The sequence below is a fragment of the Glycine max genome, chromosome 18 (genome assembly GCF_000004515.6).
Source record: "Glycine max cultivar Williams 82 chromosome 18, Glycine_max_v4.0, whole genome shotgun sequence".
Classification (NCBI taxonomy): domain Eukaryota; kingdom Viridiplantae; phylum Streptophyta; class Magnoliopsida; order Fabales; family Fabaceae; genus Glycine; species Glycine max.
Genome location: NC_038254.2, coordinates 17,147,701 through 17,168,175, shown reverse-complemented (window position 1 = coordinate 17,168,175; position 20,475 = coordinate 17,147,701). Strand labels below are relative to the sequence as shown.

The following is a 20,475-nucleotide window of genomic DNA, read 5'->3' as shown; positions in this document are numbered from 1 at the left end:
AAATGAAGGAGAAGTGGAGTACAAAGCCTATGCTATGGATGGAGACTTGTTAATGGTAAGGAGACTTTTGGGAGGTCAAGCCATAACAAAGGAACAAGACAAAGAGAAAATATCTTTCATACTAGATGTGTCATTCAAGAGAAGGTTTGTTCTATCATTGATAGTGGGAGTTGCACTAATGTGGCAAGCAAAGGGATGGTTGCCAAACTCAACCTAAAGACTACTGCACATCCTAAGCCATACAAGCTTCGATGGCTAAGTGAAGAGGGAGAGTTGCTCATGGACCAAAAAGTTTTGATTAATTTCTCCATAAGGAAATATGCAGATAAAATATTATGTGATGCAATTCCCATGAAAACTTGTCACATTCTTCTTGGGAGACCATGGCAATTTGATAGATGTACTATTTATGATGGTCATTCCAATAACTTCTCCTTTGTACACAATGATAGTAAATTCACTCTTGTATCTTTAACCCCAAGAGAGGTATGTGAGGATAGAAAAAAAATGAGAGCAAGAGAGAAAAGAAAAAGAAAAGGAAAATGAGGGAAACAATGAGAGAATTGGCATGAAAGAAGGAAATGCAAGTGAGCATGAGGGGAGAAAAAAAGGAGGAGGAGAGATGAAAAGAAAGTTTGTTTGTAAAAGAAACTGAGGGAAAAAGATTGGTTCTAGCTAGGCAATCTATGAATTCTTAAGCACACACTAACATTGATATTTTGTCTAGTGGTTCTAACACTTTTGCAGAAAATTGGGAGTGTTAACCCAAGGAAGAAGGGCAACAATGATTCATTGAGCCTCGTTGCTGCAGCCCCTTTACTTAGAAGGCCGACTTGGGAGAGGATTAGGTTTGACCCCCCATTTTTAGCCTATAACGATGACATGGAAGGTAAGTATAAGCTTCATGGAAAATTTAAAGAGACTAACCAAATTTCTTTTAATGTAGGTATTGGAGGATTAATTTGAGGATGAATTTCCTCAAAGAAGGAATGAATGATGGAGATCAATGAAAGTCTTCAAGGGGAAAACAAAGATCTTAGGAGAGGAAGAATCTAATTGGGGTAGGAGGGCCAACAACAAGGGCAAAAGCTAAGGAAAAAAAAGTAGGTGTTGCTTGAAAGAGAAATCAACACCTATAAGTTCAAGCCTAAAGTGAGAAAGAAGAGCTCAAGATGCATTTGATCTAAGGGAAATAATAATGTGCCAATCATGGGCTTGCGATCTAATTTATTTTTAGATTTTATTTAAGTATTTTGAACTGTTCTAATGGTAATAAGTAAGTAATTATGATACCATAAATACAAAAATGATTTTCAAAGTCGATTTTTTTAACACCTTTTACGATAGTTTTCAACTGTCTTTGAATCTGTTGTTGTAGAAAATAAACATTTTCTACAACAATTTTTAAACTATCTTAGAATATCAATTTTACATCGGTTGTTTTAAAAATCGTCTTCAGATGTATTTTTTATTAAAAAATGTTAAAAACATGAAGCTTTAAAGATGATTTAAAAATCATCTTAGAAACACAATTTTTAAAGAAACCAATGTCATTTTTTTTAACTAGTTATAACTATAACTGATTTCCATGACCAAATTCATGATCCATTATGCACAACAAAGTTGGAAATCCACTTAGGAGGCACATGTGCCATAACTCAGCAATATTAATATTTTATTACTTCAACCTAACGTAAATATTATATATATATATATATATATATATATATATATATATTCTGCAATATAATAAAGTATACAAAGGAAAAAAATTGCCCTGCTCAAAGTCATAGCAAAAGTTAAGAACATTGAAAACAAAAAGAAAAACATTAATTGCTACGTACTAAGATGGAGATATGGGATCTGACAGTAACACAAATATTCTTCACAAGAATGCCCAACTTAAAATCAAGTAAATAATTAATTAATGTGGGAATCCACCATTTTATTAAAAAGCCACTAGTACATGTGTTATAGTACATAATAATACAAAAAATGAAATGGAATTTTAGAAGTAAATGAAACGCACCAAAACTCAAACAAGGAATAGGGTGTTCCTCTTCTAGCTAACAAAAGTCAAACAAACCAGTGTGTGCTTTCTTTTCTTTCAACATAAAAAATCTCAATTTACAACCATTAAAGAAGACAACACTGAAATTTCGTATAGAACAATATACAAATAGGGAAACTTCCTACTCACAATATAACAAATTGAATAAAAGCTTGCGAGTCAAGGACAAGAACGAGAATATGTAGAGAACAAAATTTAAATTTAGATTAAAAAATGTAAAAGGAATAAGAAAACCCCATTCTTTTATTTTCAAAGAGCGAATTTTAGAATTGCAGCCTTATTCTGCAATCATGGTCCATATACAAATTAATGGCTAATTATTTATTTAATGAATATTGAATATATATCTGAATCAAGATCAATAACTTAACAACAATTTAGTAATAGATCCTGAACAATAAGTTCGTATTTATCCATTTTTCCCAAAACTTTATTACTTTGATAAAAAAAAGAAATCACCATGGAAAATTCAATGATTGACCCGAGCACAACAGATAATAATTAGCTTAAAGCAAGCTAGAACCATTATATAAATCATTAATTATTACCTTTGCCTGTAGTTTCTGGTTCTGAACCTCAAGAACATCATTATCAGCCTTGACTGCTTCAAACTGCTGGTTGAGGACTTCATATATTCCTTCTACAATTGCTTGGTTTTCCATCTGGCCCTTCTATTCTGAAACCATATGGCAACTTGTCTTGGCTGCAACCCCAAAGCCTTAGCTAACTGCAGTTTCCTTTCTGGCTAAAGCTTGTTCGCCAGATCAGAACTCTTCTCAAGGGCCTTCACCTGTTCCAAATTCAACCTCTTCTTCTTCTCCCCACACTGGAAGACCCCATCATCGGATAACTCATCTTCTCCATGTACTTCATCGCACTTGTTCTCAATGCCTGAAAATGACATGGACTGCTTCACCATGAAAGGTGCACCCCCTGGGACATATAACACAAAATTACAATGTTGTGTTATCAAAACGCCAGAATAAATACACTAGAATCATGTTAACACTAATGTTATCTGCATCATGAAATTCACAGTTTAAGAATGCCTTATGCTGATTGTGCTTAATATGCATATTGTCCTCTTATAAATCTAGGAGACTCCGGAATGAAAAACAGACCCAAAAGCAATACAACAGTGGGAATGAGGCCTACAATTGCAAACACTTACCTAGTAAGTACTCTAGCAAAGTATCATTAAATTTCTAATTTCATAAAATTTTCTGTTCTGACTGCCTGTAAGGCTATACCCTTATTGTTGAAACTTGAAATTGGATTCAAATACGAAAGACTCACCAGTGGGATTAGGATTTAATGTTTTACAATTGTAATGAAAAATTTATTGTTTTCCAAATTCTTTTACGCGCTACATATGATTAAGAAAAGATTGATGAGAGGTTGCACACCACGTACATTTGACTTTTTTTCTCAACAAGGAATTAAGGAGTTTACAATAAATTACACCCTCCTCAATCAATTGAACTAGACTCAACTACACCTCTTTGGTATTGATGTACATTTGACTTAATCCTATTAAACTTATTTAAGTCTGTTTCTATATATATACCGCGGAATCCCATCTTACGGTTGGATTGCTCTCTCTGAATCTGCAAAACATCATGCCTTTTGGCCACTAAATCCTTCATGTTTGTTGAAATTGCTACAAATTTTTAGAATATTCTTAAATATAATATGTATGAAAATAGTAGAATATCCTAGAACTATAGTGTGTATGAATATGGTAGAATAATCTAGAACTATAATGTGTATGAATATGGTAGAACAATCAAGAACTATAAGTGTATGTATAAGATAGAAAAATCTAGAACTATCATGATACTAATCTATCATGAAAACTCTAAAAAGACCTAAAGTAATGTAAAAACATTCACCACCATTGAGAGGTTGGTGACTTAAGCCTATAAATAGGCAATTGGTATGTTGTAATGGATCATCCAAGAAATCAATGACATAGCCTTCTTTCTAAAACAATTCTCTAAAACTATCAACTATCAACTATCATCTAATAAACTACCAACAGTGGTATCATAGCTACGTTCGATCATACATTGGGCGTATTTATATTACCTACCTACCATTTCAAAATCCTCCCAACTACTTCAAAAATTTCCTTTGTACTATTAACCCACTCCAATAATATATTTTCTAAGTTATGGATAACACTACTCAATCGTCAACTATTTCTGTCCCTATCTTCAATGGTGAAAATTATGATTTCTGGCATGTTAAAATGGAAACATATTTTTCATCTCAAGATTTATGGGACATAGTAGAAGAAGGCTTCACTGTTCTCGCGGATACTTCAGCTCTTAATGCATCTCAAGAAAAAGAGTTGAAGAAAAAAAAACAGAAAAATTCAAAGGCGTTGTTCACCTTGCAACAAGCGGTGACTGATTCAATTTTCCCAAGAATTATGGGAGCTAAGAATGCCAAAGAAGTGTGGAACACATTGCAGGAGGAGTTTCAAGGAAGTGTTAAGGTACGTGCCGTTAAACTTCAATCTCTAAGAAGAGATTTTGAACTATTGAAGATGAAGGAATCTGAGAAAGTTAAAGATTACTATTCTAAAGTTAAAGAAATAGTTAATCAAATGAGAGCTTTTGGGGAAGATATTCTTGACAAGAAAATTGTTGAGAAAATTCTAATTACTATGCCCAAAAAGTTTGACCCAATCGTGACAACAATTGAGGAAACCAAAGATCTGTCCACTCTATCAGAGATAGAACTATTGGACTCTCTTGAAGCATATGAGCAAAGACTGTATAGGCATAAAGAAGATACACTTGAAAATGCCTTCCAGTCAAAGTTTAAATTTCAGCCCCAAAACAAAGAAAATGAAGGAAAGAAAAATTATGGAGAAACTTTCAAAAGAAGAGAAGGTTCTAAGAATTCCCTTAAGAACAAAATAGATAAAAATCTTTCATGCAATATATGCCAAAGGCAAGGCCACGCAGAGAAAAATTGTTGGTTCCGTAATATGCCACAATGCAACCATTGCAAAAAGTTCGGGCACGTAGAGAAAAATTGTTGCAACAAAAATAGGCATCAAGCCAATATCGCAGAGGAGCATGATCAAGAAAAATGTATGTTCTATGCCACTCAAGACTCAATAAAAGAAAAGGGAGGAAGCTGGTACTTGGATAGTGGATGTAGCAATCACATGGCCAAGGATGAGACTATTTTCAAAAGCATTGATGAGTCTGTTAAAGTCAAAGTTCGACTGGGAAATGGAAGTGTGGTTGAATCAAAATGCAAAGGCATTGTCATGGTGGAGATAGATAAAGGTACGCGACTCATCCATGATGTCTTACTAGTTCCTAGCCTAAAAGAAAATCTTCTAAGCATTGGCCAAATGATGGAGAGAGGCTACACACTTCACTTTGAAGGAGGTGTATGCAAAATCTTAGACAACAAAAATAAAAAGTCTGAGATAGCCCAAGTAAAGATGAATAAGAGCAATAGAAGCTTCCCTCTAAATTTAAAATATGCAACAAACATTGCCATGAAGATACAAGTTGATGATTCATGGCTATGGCATCGAAGATTTGGCCACTTCAACACACATGCCTTAAAGTTGTTACATGAGAAGAACATGATGAGAGATCTTCCAAGCATAAAGGAGAACAATGAAGTATGTGAAGGATGTCTCCTTGGTAAGCAACACCGATTTCCTTTCTCAACAAGCGGAGCATGGAGAGCGAAAGATCTATTGGAACTAATACATACGGATGCCTATGGACCAATGAGGACGCCATCACATGAGAACAACATGTACTTCATACTCTTCATTGATGACTTTTCTAGAATGACATGGGTATATTTTCTAAAAGAAAAATCAGAAGTCTTTGGAGTATTCAAAAAGTTCAAGGCCCTTGCTGAAAAATCAAAGTGGAAAATGGATAAAAGTACTAAGAAGTGATCACGGAAAAGAGTACACCTCTCGCAAGTTTGAAAGATTTTGTGAGGATGAAGGCATTGAGCGAAAACTTACAGTCGCATATTCTCCTCAACAAAATGGAGTGTCTGAGAGAAAAAATCGCACAGTTATGGAAATGGCTAGATCGATGCTCAAGGAGAAGGGACTACCTAACACATTTTGGGCTGAAGTAGTCTACATTGCTGTTTACATACTCAACAGATGTCCAACTAAGTCTGTAAAAGACAAGACTCCAATTGAAGCTTGGAACGGGAAGAAGCCATCAGCAAAGCACCTAAGGGTCTTTGGATCTATATGCTATTCATATTCCAGACGTGAAGAGGCACAAGCTTGAAGACAAGACTATACGAGGTATCTTCCTTGGGTATAGAAATATCTCTAAGGGCTACCGTGTCTACAACTTGCAAACTAAGAAACTCTTCATCAGTCGAGATGTTGAAGTTGATGAGTACGCTTCTTGGAATTGGGATGAAGAAAAAGTGGAGAAGAACGTTCTTATACCCGCTCAACTACCTCAAGAAGAAGCTGAGGAAGAAGACCTAGGTGAACCACCTTCACCTCCACCACAACAACAAGATCAAAAACTATCATCACCAGAGTCTACTCCAAGACGAGTAAGATCTTTGGTGGACATATATGAAACTTGTAACTTGGCCATACTTGAACCTGGAAGCTTTGAAGAAGTGTCAAAGCAGGAAGTATGAGTCAAGGCAATGGAAGAAGAGATACAGATGATCGAGAAAAACAACACATGAGAGTTAGTAAATCGTCCCATGGAAAAGATATCATTGGGGTTTAGTGGGTCTATAAGACAAAGCTCAACCTTGATGAAACCATACAGAAACACAAGGCGAGGCTAGTAGCTAAGGGTTACTCACAGTAACCCGAAATTGACTACAATGAGACATTTGACCAGTAGCTCGTCTTGATACCATAAGAGCTCTAATAGCTCTTGCGTCACAAAAAAGGATGGAGTATCCATTAACTAGATGTCAAATCCACCTTCCTTAACAGCGTACTTAAAGAAGATATCTATGTGGAGCAACCACAAGGATTCGTGTCTAAAGGCAAAGAAAACAAAGTGTTAAGACTAAGAAAAGCACTCTACAGTTTGAAGCAAGCACCTCAAGCATGGTATAACAGAATTGATCAGTATTTCATGGATCAAGGATTTAGGAGGAGCAAGAGTGAGTCTACACTTTACATCAAGTCTCAAGGTCAGAACACTCTCTTGCTCTCTCTATATGTAGATGATCTTATCTACACGGGAAATAATACTAAGATGATGATGGAGTTTAAAGAAGACATGATGAAGACCTTTGAGATGACCGACCTTGGTTTGATGAGTTACTTCCTTGACATAGAGGTAAGTAAGAGAAATGAAGGGATATTCATCTCGCAAAAGAAATACACATAAGGCTTACTTAAGAAATTCAAGATGTATGGTTGCAAACCTGTTGCTACTCCACTCATAAAAAATGAGAAACTACAGAAGAATGATGGAGCACCAGAAGCTGATGCATCCAAATACCGAAGTCTAATTGGAAGCCTCCTATATTTGACAGCTACCCGACCTGACATAATGTATGCTACAAGTCTTCTATCAAGATTCATGCAAAGCCCAAGTCAAATACACTTTGAAGCAGGAAAAAGAATTTTGAGGTATCTACAAGGAACAAAAGAGTTTGGTATATGGTATACTACCAAAACCAACTCAGAATTACTTGGCTACACCGACAGTGATTGGGCAGGTTCGGCAGATGACATGAAGAGTACCTTTGGCCATGCTTTCTCACTATGATCGGGAATGTTCTCTTGGGCGTCGAAGAAGCATTCTACAGTAGCACAATCAACAAGAGAAGCAGAGTACGTGGCAGCTGCTGAAGCAACGAGTCAAGCTATATGACTTCGTAGGATACTTGAAGACAAGGGAGAAAAACAAGATGAGCCTACTAAAATCAACTGCAACAATAAATTAGCAATTGCAAGGGCGAAGAATCCAGTTCATCACAGTAGAACAAAACACATAGCAATCAAGTATCACTTTATCAGAGAAGCTGAAGCAACTAAAGAGATCAAACTCGACTACTGCAGAATAGAAGATCAAATTGCAAACATATTCATGAAGGCGTTGCCAAGACCAAGATTTGAAGAATTACGAGCTATGCTCGGAGTCACAAATTTGCATCAAGGAGGAGTGTTAAAATTGCTACAAATTTCTAGAATATTCTTAAATATAATATATATGAAAATAGTAGAATATCCTAGAACTATAGTGTGTATAAATATGATAGAACAATCTAGAACTATACTGTGTATGAATATGGTAGAACAATCTAAAATTATAAGTGTATGTATAAGATAGAAGAATCTAGAACTATCATAATACTAATCTATCATGAAAACTCTAGAAAGACATAAAGTAATGTAGAAACATTCACCACCATTGAGAGGTTGGTGACTTGAACCTATAAATAGACAATTGGTATGTTGTAATGGATCATCCAAAAAATCAATGACATAGTCTTCTTTCTAAACCAATTCTCTAAAATTATCAACTATCATCTAATAAACTATCAACAATGTCTTTGGTATTAAATGCTCGCATTAACTTGTCCTGTTTAAGCTGCAATACACGCTCGTAGGTGGCCATAAGGTCATTCCAAACGCTTGAATCATCTGTTGGCATGGCCTTCTCCAATTTCAGCTCCCCAAGTTGGTGCAGTGTTGTGATCAAGTCTTCCATGTCCCTCATATTACCCGTCCTAAGTGACTTTTCTGAACTTTTTTCTTTTCTTCTATTTTCTTCATAAGGTACAACATGAATTGAAAGGTTGACTTGAAACATATATTACTAGTAGCATGAATCAAATAAACACATCTTTGTAATAAAACAAATATTCGAATAACATGGTAAGATAAAACATTAATAAATTGTTTTCTAAATTGTACTTAGTTTAGTTCAACGTGTCAAAAAGAATTCTATCTATTTATCTAAAGATCAGAGCTTTAAAATAAACTTTAGACGCTTTAATTTGATTCAAACGCACATTGGACGAATTGCCTAAAAAACGAGTTGGATGCATAGTTCAGAAACATGTATTGGAAGCTAATGATTGAATATTTTATCTGAAGTCCTTTTTAATAAACAAGTGTTTTAATTTTATTAAGCTCAAGCAACATTCTTTTATACCAAAACATATATAAATGCACATGAAACACACTGTTAGCACTACAAATTTTAATAGTGTTTGTTATCATCAAACATTAAGTGGCTTATGAACTTCTACCTCTTTGGTTCCAACAATTTCCCACAAGAGCAATAATTTTTTAAAACCATCATATTTCCATGTATCTAAGGGAATTCCACTATATATCACCCATGCCAACCTATGTCTTAAAACTTCTCTTCACTTCCAAGGATTAATTTGATTCTGACATTTTGACTATGTACATTGCACTACAAAAAGATTAGGATAGGAAATAGATACAAGGAACCGAATTATATGTTAGTCAATACGCTTAAACTTGAAAAGGTAAATGAATATATAATTTAATACATAATAAAAAAAACTTAATAATATAATAACAACATATTAAAATTTGTATTTACTTAAATTGATACGTCTATTAAGTTCAAAGACTCAACTATCTAAGTTTGACTTTTTTAATTAACCAAATAAATTGACTTTTTTTAAGAAAATCTAGTTAAATCTAGGTCTGATGTATGTTAGGTCATAAGCCTCAATCGTGCATTAAACAAATGGAATTTGAAAAGAAAAAAATTAATTATTCTTTTTTCAAGAATTTTTACTTTATTCACACTGCAATGTTTCATAAATATTGTCCAAACACACGTCAAATTCAAATATGCATCATCAACAATGAAACATGCAAAAAAGATTTAAGAGAAGCGTCGGAGGACGAAATTTTCCAGTTCCTTGCAATTAAGCTCGTTAATTTTATTGTATGCAGCAGTAAGCTCCTCAAAATCTCTTGGTTCAGGCACGTTGGACAGTTTCTTCGCCTTTATTTCAACAAACTTCTCAAATGTTTCTTTTTGTCTATGTATCGTTGAATGTTGCAGACAACACAATTTTCGCAGTATATCCTCAGCTATGCATCCTCGACTAGTTGAGATTCAGTCCTGCACATGCAAAGAACGGTGCATATTATCCTTTGTGATTCTAAAATTGTTGGCATATTTTTCTCATCAAGCAATATCTGTTCGATGAAATGATAAGGGAGTGTTTTTTTCAAGACATACAGTAGAGTTTAATTCTGATAAAGTCATTATAGAAGATTTTTACACTAACCAAAGATAATTTAAGGAGGGGTGTTCTGAGAAACGAAGAAGTGTTGTGCTGTGAATGCAAAACTGAAACTGAAACAACTGGACAACTGAAGGAGGTTTGGAATTTATGTTTTCGATGGTCGGGTTTTATCACAGTATGGCATGATTTGAAAACAAATATGAAGCAATTTCAAGGTATTCCGGAGAAATACCAAGTGGATATGAAGAGAGCTGGAATGTGGTTATTTGGGCAACTTGGATGGAAAGAAATGAAAATAAGAAGCTTGGTGAATCAGATTTCGTATAATTTTGTTTAAATTTATTTGTGAAAATAAATGTCTATTTTAATAAAATAAATAATTTTTTATTTTTTTAATATGTTTGTTTAAACTTTTCTGCTTAAAAAAATATTTTTTTTACTTATAATAAGCAAATATTATCTGTTTATTAAAAAATAATTTTTTAAAAAAATTACTTATTTTTTAAAAAAATTAAACAAATCTTATTTGCTTACTGTGGATTACATGCAGGTTAATTTTATATTAGAAGTGGCTGAGGTATCGTAAAGAAGGATTTGTTTATCCTTTGACATCTTGGATTTCTAATCCTCTAGTATATAAGCATTGCTCGTGCTAGGAATAATTAGATTTCTGGGAAGGAAATAGGAATTGCAGATGTATGGTGTTTTTATGTTATTTTTACTGGTTCCAGGGTGATGATGCAGGGCAGTAGACATCTGTGGCAATTTTTTAGATATATGTCTTGATACGATGGATATTAGCAGTGATGATGGTTCTTTTTGTACATTTTTTATGGACATCTTGTGTGGTATTTTGTGGACATCATCAGATCTGAAGATTCATTTAGGGGAGTTTGAAGGAAATATGAAATTAACGGCATTCTTATTCATATTGGTTTCCTTGCGTTATTTCATATGTAAGTTTGACAAGATTTTGTTTTGCTGGGGGTGCTGTTTTCTATCAGAAACATTTAATGTGACTGTTCAATTGGGATGGTCACGTCTTGTGGACATTCCAATTTGTTCTTAATGAATTGTTTCGGCTTTTAAAATAAATTAATAATCATCATCGTATATATGAATTTTTACATAACTAATACAAAAATTAACAATTTTTAATTTTCAGATATATGGGAATCATTAACAAATATAAAAAATCTTTAAAATGTCATTGTATTGTTATTAAATCCAGACTAATAATATGCTGTGCAATTATTGTAAATTTTATGAAATGTAAAAAAAATTAGTTGCAAAGTTTACAATAAATGGATCCTTCTTTTCATGGCTATAAATAAATGAAAAAAAATGAGGATAATGTTTAATTTGTAGTAACTGTTGTGTGTAAATGTGCGTGTGCATGTGAGTATATACTGCACAATATTGCTGTAGTTAATTATATTATTAATTAATTAATGATCTAATTATATTTTTAGTCTATTAAATATAAGGTGTGTTTTTTTTTTTTCATTCTTTCAAATTAAAATGTGCTAATTTTTTTTAACAAAAATAGTACTTTTTAGTTCATCAAATTCACTAAATATTTTCCTTAGTCTTTACTGTGGCCAAAAAATGGCCAGTTTAATTTAAGAACTTTAAAAGATAAACAAAAAATTTAAAGGACCAGCAACTTAATTAAACGTTAATTAATCAAAGAACTACCTGTTGACCAAGCAATCCCATCCAGAGAGGTTCGTTACTTCTCTCAAACTAGCTCTCCACAGTTCCACCTTCTGCACGTTGTCTTTGAATCGTTGCTCATGATTCGCAAAAGCATCTGCATAACTTCCTGTCTGGTTCCGCACATCTGATGGATCTACATGATAGAAGACCGGTATCGCGATTTGACCCTTTGTTCTTCTGCATTCCATAATTTTCACGAGCTCTTCCAAGCACCACTTCGACGTGGCATAGTTTTTGGACAAAACAATCACCGAAACCTTGGACTCCTCAATAGCCCTTATGAGAGTTGGTGATATTTCATCCCCTCTCCCAAGTTTGTAGTCAACGTAGGTTCTTATTTTTAGCCTGTAGAATGCGGCAAGAAGATGAGCAGTGAAAGTGTGGCGAGTATCCTCGCCTCTAAAGCTTATGAACACATCGTCGGTTTCTTGAGGAATGAATGAAAAAGATGATGCTGACGCCATTTGGATTTTGGAAGGTTATGAGAAGGATGAGAGGATTTATAGAAGGGGTAAACTCTTGATGTGGGCTTGCAAATATGATCTTGTTCTCTCTATATGTAGGGTTGTGCAGTGACATTGTCCTAATATATAGCATTGGGAAATGACGAAAACAGAAAAAAAATAATAATTTAAAGTCGTTAGTTAGTCTCCGCAAAGTTTAAGTATCAAAATCATAAATATTAAAAAATTAAAGAACTAAAAATATAACTTATCTTAATTTAAATATTTACTTTTTTATGAAAAATCTAATTAAAGGATTGACTTTATTGGAACTTAACGCAAGGAGGACACTATCTAGGTTGTTAGAGTATGCCTTTCAAATGAGATTTTGGGATTACAAGCAATTTTTTTTAATAAGCCAACAGAATATATTAATAGGAATATAAGTGAAAGTCCAACCCATAAAATCATATAGAGAATCAATAAATTTGCTAACAAATTAGTTGCTTAATAGTATAGTTTAATGGATTGAAAAGTCAATAAAAGATTAACAAATAAGAATGATCCCTCCAACAAATTAAAAAAAGAAGAAGAATGATTCAATTTAGCATAAACAATGATCGCAGGTCCACCTATCTACACATTTAATCCAATAACCTGGCTAGATCAGAGGACTCCTAGCTAAAACCGATTAATTATATTTCATTTCATAACAGTCAAAGTAATAGAATTAGGGCATGCCAAAGCATTTGTCTTTGTTCAAAACTGTTCTGACTTATTTCGAGCAACCAACCCTCAATAATGTAGAATGTAGTAGCTAGATAATACTTCTGAACAGTTGAAGGCAGAATAACCTAACATTAACATGACCAGGCCTGATATTTAAACCCACAACTTGGCATGATAAGACAAATTTTCGAGATCCAACCATTGTCTTGAATGTGATGCAATTTTCTTTACTTCTTACAAGTTAGTGTATAATATACTTTATTTTTAAAATGGTGAAAATTGTAGAAATTTTTTCCCATGACTTTGTAGCATATGCTATTATAATAAATTCATGAACTTCAAACACGTCTTATAATTAACTTTAACCTTCTTCTAATATTAAAACATGTCATTGCTGTCACACAATTTAGTGAAATTCTTTTTTTGTTTTTTTAATTTTATCATTTATTCAGGACAACAATTCACTTTTTTTTTTTTATAGATTTAAATACCTTTGTAAGACTTAGCTACATGTCACTCTCTTGATTTGACATCTTCAAAATATTCTCTATTTTATCTTTTTTTAATGCGCATTTTGCACATTACTCCCAGAAGTACTAGCCAAGCTTTTGCAAGAAATGCAACACAGCGAGTAGTAAGAAAATTCATCAAATTTGAATGCTATTTGTTTGGAGTGGATGAGGAAGACCAAGTGTTGGTGTTAACTTACAAAATTTTCTAAGTTTTGGAAGATATTTTGTCTCTTAAATTTGGATTTGTTGAGACTTTGAGATCATACATATTTGAATGTGTAGCCGGAACTCGAGTTGACATGTTCTGTTGAAAAGGATTCCCATGGTGGGAGATATGTTTAAGTCTCCCACTCTAGCCTCTGCCTATCTTCATTATATATTGAGAGTGGTATAGAGCTTTTAACTTGCTTCTTTGTAATCCAAGGGTGGGTGCTTTTGGTGGTTCTAGCCTTCTATAGGAAAGGTTTTTTCTTGGTTTTAGGAGTGGGTTCTCTCAGATTTGCAGGGTAGATTCCCTGTGTTATTTTGGGATGTGCGATCTCTAATGGGAGATTAGAAATTAATTTATGTGAGAAACATCCCGGTTGCCTTGTTATGAAAATTTTCTTGACGATGTTCAAATATTTCTCCGTTAGATATTGTTAAGAGTAATAGTAACTCATTAGAAATAAGCTCAATCGATATATAAATAGAACATTTGCACACTATCATTGTATCTTTCCGGGGCGAATCTACATAAAAGAGGGTCATTGACCCCTACTAAATTTACTTTTTCTTAATGACATGTATATATATAGTTATAATTTATCTCTATAATTTAAAATTTAGTTAAAATAATAAATTATAATATGAGTTTTGTCCTCACTAAGTTATATATATGATATTGCCTCCACAACTAAAATTTTCTGCATCCGTCCTTGGTTTCTTTTATCAATTTTAATCATATGTATCCTCAAATGAATGTCACTCCTCTCCTCTACTTTGAATTCTATGATGTATGGCCACAATTTGTTACGGTTACATGCATTTGAGAATTCTGATACATATGATTATGAATATTATTGATAAATCATAATTAGCACACACTACCCAAAATCTATTCAACTTAAATCTGCGTCTATATACCGCGGAACCCGATCTTACGATTGGATTGCTCCCTCTGAATCTGCATAACATGCTGCCTTGTAGCTACTAAGTCCTCCATGTCTTTGGTATTAAACGTTCGCATCCACTTGTCCTGTTTAAGCTGCAATACACGCTCGTACGTTGCCATTAGGTCATCCCAAACGCTCGAATCATCAGTGCGCATGGCCTTCTCCAATTTCAGCTCCCCAAGTTGGAGCAGTGTCGTGATCAAGTCTTCCATGTCTCTCATGTTACTCGTCTTCAGTGACTTTTCTAGCTTTTGCTGTGCCATTTGCTTGTACGTTGCTATGCGTCTTTCTAGGCCCCCGCTTGTAATAGAGTCCAACTTTTGTAATATGTCCATTGCAATTTTCTCTACTAGTTCAGACTCCACCCTGTGTTCATGATCATTTTACATAAAGTAAAGGAGAAAAACATGTCACATCTCTTGAAGATCAAGAACTTGTCGGTATATGTAAGATATAACATAATTGTAATAATATCAAACAGAACAAAATTGATCAGATATAGCGAAGTCGGTAATCGAAATAATTGACCGCTTCTGTTTCATACAAATATACATCATCAAAGAATTTATATATTATTAATATTATGTGAAATCTGTACTTTATTTCAAAATGGATCCACGTAATGAAAGATGATTACTTAAGTGTCAAATAATAAACTTTAGATATCTGGTTAGAAAAACAAAGAAATTCAAAAGGACTAAGTTTTACAAATGAGTATACCGAACCAATTTTTCGATTACTTTTTTGTATTTTTTATACCATTGTTTTTAATATTTGGTTTTATGAGAAAAAATTATTTAGTTTTACAAGTATCAATCAATTATGAGAAAAAATTATTTAGTATACCGAATCAATTTTTCGAAAATTACAAGTATCAATCATTTTAATTTCTAAAATAACAAAATTAAATATAGTTTTAGTCCTTAACATGATCAAATTGTAGTCGTAGTTAGTTATTATAATTTTGGAACCTAAATAATCATCATATAGTAATCTTAAAGAATTAAAACAGTTGTTGTTTAATAATTTTAAAACTAAAATGATGTTTTTATAATTTTAGGGACTAGATCTTCTGCAAAGACTAATATTTCATTTTTTACAGATTCATCCTATAACTAAGAATTAATGTTAAAAAATTTTCCATGTTCTTTGAAACATAACTGTATTTTAATTTTCTTGTATAAAAGTTGGTGTTGGTGCTTGAAACATTGGAATCTCTTAACTTCTTATATCAATCTTTAAAAGCAATTGAAAACTACCCCCAAAAAAATTATGTCATGAATGTAAATGTTTTATATAGATATAAGTTGTGTTGAATTATTAAAAGAGAAAAAAAAGGAAAAAATCACGAATTTGATTCATCTATTAACAAAAATTAATAATATTAATAATTAATATTTGTTGATAAAAAAATGTGAATATTTTACCTTGTGGTTAAGCAATCCCAGCCAGATATATTGGCTACTTCACCCAGCACAAGCCGCCAAGTTTGAACCTTGTTCATGTTGCCAACAAAACGTTGTTCGTGCATTGCAAAAGCATGTCCATAGCTACCCGTTTGATGGCGTACATGGGTTGGGTCAACATGGTAAAAAACAGGCACTATAATCTGCCCATTTTTTCTCTTACACTCCATAATCTTCACGAGTTCATCCAAGCACCACCTCGAAGAAGCATAGTTTTCGGAGAAAACAATGACGGCCACCTTTGCATCATCGATTGCCCTAAGAAGTGAGGGCGATATCTCATCGCCTCGTTCCAACTCGTTGTCGATGTAGGTTTTCACTTGAAGCCTTGTTAGGGCAGCGTAAAGATGGCTTGTGAAAGTGTAACGTGTGTCCTCGCCTCTAAAGCTAAGGAAAACGTCGTGCACTTGTTGAGGGGTCTTGGAGGTAAATGGAGGAGGAGGAACAAAAGATGCCATTGGTGTTTCAAATGTAGCAATAAATTATAGAATATTGAAGATAGATGTGTGTTTTAATAAACTATGAAGTTGCAACTTGCAATAAATGATATTCATAGAAAAATAAAAGAGGGGACACTTACGTATCCTAGAAGGGTCTCATTTTGTGGGTAATTCCGTGTTGCTAAAATGGAATTCGATTGGATGCTTCCTTTTTGCCGTCTTTGGTGGCTCCAATGATGAGAATTGCTGAGTGTAGTTGGTTCTGAATCGAGGGAGACCCCAAAATAATTCAACATTTTACGCTGGAAAATGAACTCCACGTCCACGTTCACTAGTTGACTACAGTAAGGTCAACTCAAATAGTAGAAATAAGACAAGAACATTTTTTATTTCATTTTGATAGAGTTGAATAAATTTGAAACCGCGTGATTCATTTTCAAACCAGAAGTCAAATTTGATCGAAAGAAAGGTTTTTCATTTTTATCATACGTGGGGCGAGGGTTGCTGGTACGCATATTTGCAGGACATTGACTACAATGTAGTATTGTTTTTTCACGATTTCCTTTCATCTAATAGTTCAAAAAAAATGTAAATATTCATTCATTTTTTTCCTTCATTTTATTTTTATCTTATTTTATTTTAACCTCTTTCCTTTTTCATGGCATCACTTATTACATTTTTTTAGGTTTTCCTTTTATTTTTTTTCTTCTTATTTCTCTCCTATCTGTCCCTATTTTTTTTTTCATTTTAGGATGGACATTAATCACTACTCCTACTTGCCAAACTCTTTTTGCGGGTTAAAACGCTGGATAGAAATGCATATGTAGAATTTAGATTCATGCAAAATTTGTAGGATTAAACTCAACTTATAATTACTCAAATTTTAATTACCAACATTTAACCATATAATTAACACTGAAACTAGTTCATCTATTAACTCTATTATGAAAATTTGTTAATCATGTATTGAAATACTACTATTATTTGTTTAATCATAACCCGCTAAAACTATGAAGATATGCAAATTAATTTAATCAATTATTTATATAGGCATTATGACTCTAAATTAGCAACATAAACTTCGAATGTGAACGCTTACACCACCTTCTTTTTTTTTTTTTTGTCAAACTATCATATATATTGTATTTATATGAAAAATAATCCACAAGAAGAACTTGAATCCATTTGAGGAATAAGATTATCCTACTCAGAAGGGTGTAATGTGATGGAAACATCATCGTCCTCCAATGATTCAAAGAAAGGGCATGAAGTACTTCTCAGCTTCAGAGGTGACGGCACGCGTAACACTTTCACTGGCCATCTCAACGTTGCTTTGAAAAGGTGTGACATCAGAACCTACATAAACGACCACGACCTCAAAAGAGGGGATGAAATATCCTACACCCTCCTCAAAGAAATCGAGGATGCTAATCTTTCCGTCATCATTTTCTCCAAAAACTTCGCCACCTCAAAGTGGTACCTCAAAGTGGTGCTTGGACGAGGTTGTCAAAATACTCGAGTGCAAACAAAGGCACGGGCAAATTCTGCTGCCTGTTTTCTACCATGTGGAGCCATCCACGGTGCGAAATCAAACAGGAAGTTATCCAGAAGCGTTTGCTGAACACGAGATGCGTTTTCAAGGAAACATGGAGAAGGTGCAAAAGTGGGGCAAAATTTCCAAATAGGGTCCCTTTTACAAATTTATTATCAGAATGGGTCTGTTTCATAATTATTTATCAAGGGAATCTCTTTTTTTACTACAAAGTGTTACTTCTGAAGGCGCTTTCCGTGAAACAGTGACACGTGGCGTGACGGGACAAGTTGAGAGGGGATGATGGGACAGGGGGGAAGTGTTGGCCTGTCAGACGCGACCACTAGTGGTGGCCTGCCAGGCGCGACCACTAGTGGTGGACAGCCAAACACTTCCCGCTTCCCTATAAAACCCTTTTTCCTTCGTTTCATTTTCATTATGCGTTGAAGTGAGCTGAGTTGAATCTGACTTGTTGCTGCTATATGTATTAGTGTTGAAGCGCTTCATACCGGTTAGAAATTTTGCTCAAAACTAGTAAATATTTTTTTATCTTTGATACATTATAACATTATTTAATATTTATTTTGTTGATGATAATAATGATTATATTTTGTAGGTGCATAAACAAATTGACATGGATTATAAAATGAAATAGTAATTTTGTTTATATTTTTTGTGTGATAATTAGTAATTTTTTGTAACTTAATAATTTAATTTTTAGTTATAATTATGTTATATTTGTTTGTTGATGACAATAATTATTTATTGTAGTAGTTTTTATGTCCAGCACATTATTATTATTATTATTATTATTATTATTATTATTAGTTAAGCTCATAATTATTGATGTTGTTGGTATATTTTTTTAATAGTCAAAATTTACATAGACGTTAAAAATAAATGTCGATTATTTTGCATCATGAGTGTGCGAAGTAGAAATTGTTGTGACAGTAATTTAATTTATTTTGAGTAATTTGTTGATGTTAATTTATTTTAGGTTAATAATTTATGTTATGTTAATATATTTTTTATATTATTTTTTATTGATGACATTAATTATTTATTGTAGGTATATTTTTGAAAAATGAGTTCAATTATTACACTCGTCTATTTAAATGACAAGATGTATGAAACTGATGATGGTATCACATTTGAAGGCCCTAAAAAAGCTATTCAAATAAAGCGTGGTATTAGTTTTGAGTGTTTTAAAAAAAGGATACACGACAAGGTAAAATTACAAAAACATGAAAGTATATCTACTATCACTTGTAGATTTTTAGTTGCAGGTAAATATATTGCACTGCAAATTTGTGACGATGAAGATGTTGAAACAATGATTCAAAGTTTTGAACAACAACAAGAAATGTCTGTCATAGAATTATGTGTTGAAGTTGATGTTGCGGGTGCTTCTGCAATTAATTTCACAAATTCATTGTTATCATGCGGAAATAATATGTCTCACAATGAATTGGGCAGTGCAAGAGTTGGAACAAATTCAGAAGAAGATTTTGATGATGATGATTATTTAATATCTAATTCATACGTTGAGGACTCATTAGATGAGGATGAGGATATTGATGAAATGTCTGACACAGATGATGAAGCTGCCCGTTTGATTGAACCACTTACAGTTGTGCAATCGGGAGAAGGTATATTTATTGTTATATATAAATAAATATTATAATATTTAAATAATTCGCTACCCTTGAATTATAAATTTTTGGTATATTATTTTTGTAGGTGGAAGTCAGACTCCATTCTGGGATTCTGCTTCTCACTATAGTAATATTAATTGGAGTCATCCTGACCAAGAAGAAATTTGCGATTTAGATATGGGATCAAATTTTAATATGGGTCAAGAATTATATGTTGGTATGGAATTTGATACCAAAAGCGTAGTAAAAAATGCATTACAACAATATGTAATGAAAGTGCATCAAAGTTTCAAAGTTGTTGAATCTAAATCGCAGAAATATGTCGTCTGTTGTGGAAATAGAAGCGATGACATCCCATGCTCTTTTTATATGAGGGCAATTTTACAAAAAAAAACTGATACATGGAAAGTTACGCAATGGGGAGGACCACACAATTGCTTGAATATGAGTATTACTCAAGACCATGATAAATTGGATTCTGATTTGATTGCCACTTGTGTACTAGGTATGATTATAAATTTTC

The 20,475-nt window shown here is 33.2% G+C and overlaps 1 protein-coding gene and 2 pseudogenes across 1 annotated transcript; 1 reads left to right on the top strand and 2 right to left on the bottom strand.

Moving 5' to 3' along the window:
- Positions 1 to 9,859: 9,859 nt before the first annotated feature.
- On the bottom strand, positions 9,860 to 12,563 carry LOC100808594 (disease resistance protein RPV1-like; annotated as a pseudogene).
- Positions 12,564 to 14,823: 2,260 nt separating this feature from the next.
- LOC100499651 (TIR-NBS-LRR type disease resistance protein) lies at positions 14,824 to 16,784 on the bottom strand. Its single transcript, NM_001250839.1, has 2 exons — positions 16,288 to 16,784; positions 14,824 to 15,226 (listed from the first exon to the last, which is right to left on the bottom strand). Exons 1-2 carry the CDS (start codon positions 16,782 to 16,784, stop codon positions 14,824 to 14,826), a joined length of 900 nt encoding a protein of 299 aa, NP_001237768.1.
- A 1,197-nt stretch (positions 16,785 to 17,981) lies between these two features.
- LOC100808062 (TMV resistance protein N-like) lies at positions 17,982 to 18,523 on the top strand (annotated as a pseudogene).
- The last annotated feature ends 1,952 nt before the right edge of the window (positions 18,524 to 20,475 follow it).

Bases quoted from the DNA above. Each gene is read 5' to 3' on its own strand.
- LOC100499651 (NM_001250839.1), bottom strand. From the start codon at position 16,784: ATGGCATCTTTTGTTCCTCCTCCTCCATTTACCTCCAAGACCCCTCAA. The intron at 15,227-16,287 runs GTAAAATATTCA...TCATGAACACAG, and splicing joins TGGGATTGCTTAACCACAAG to GGTGGAGTCTGAACTAGTAG.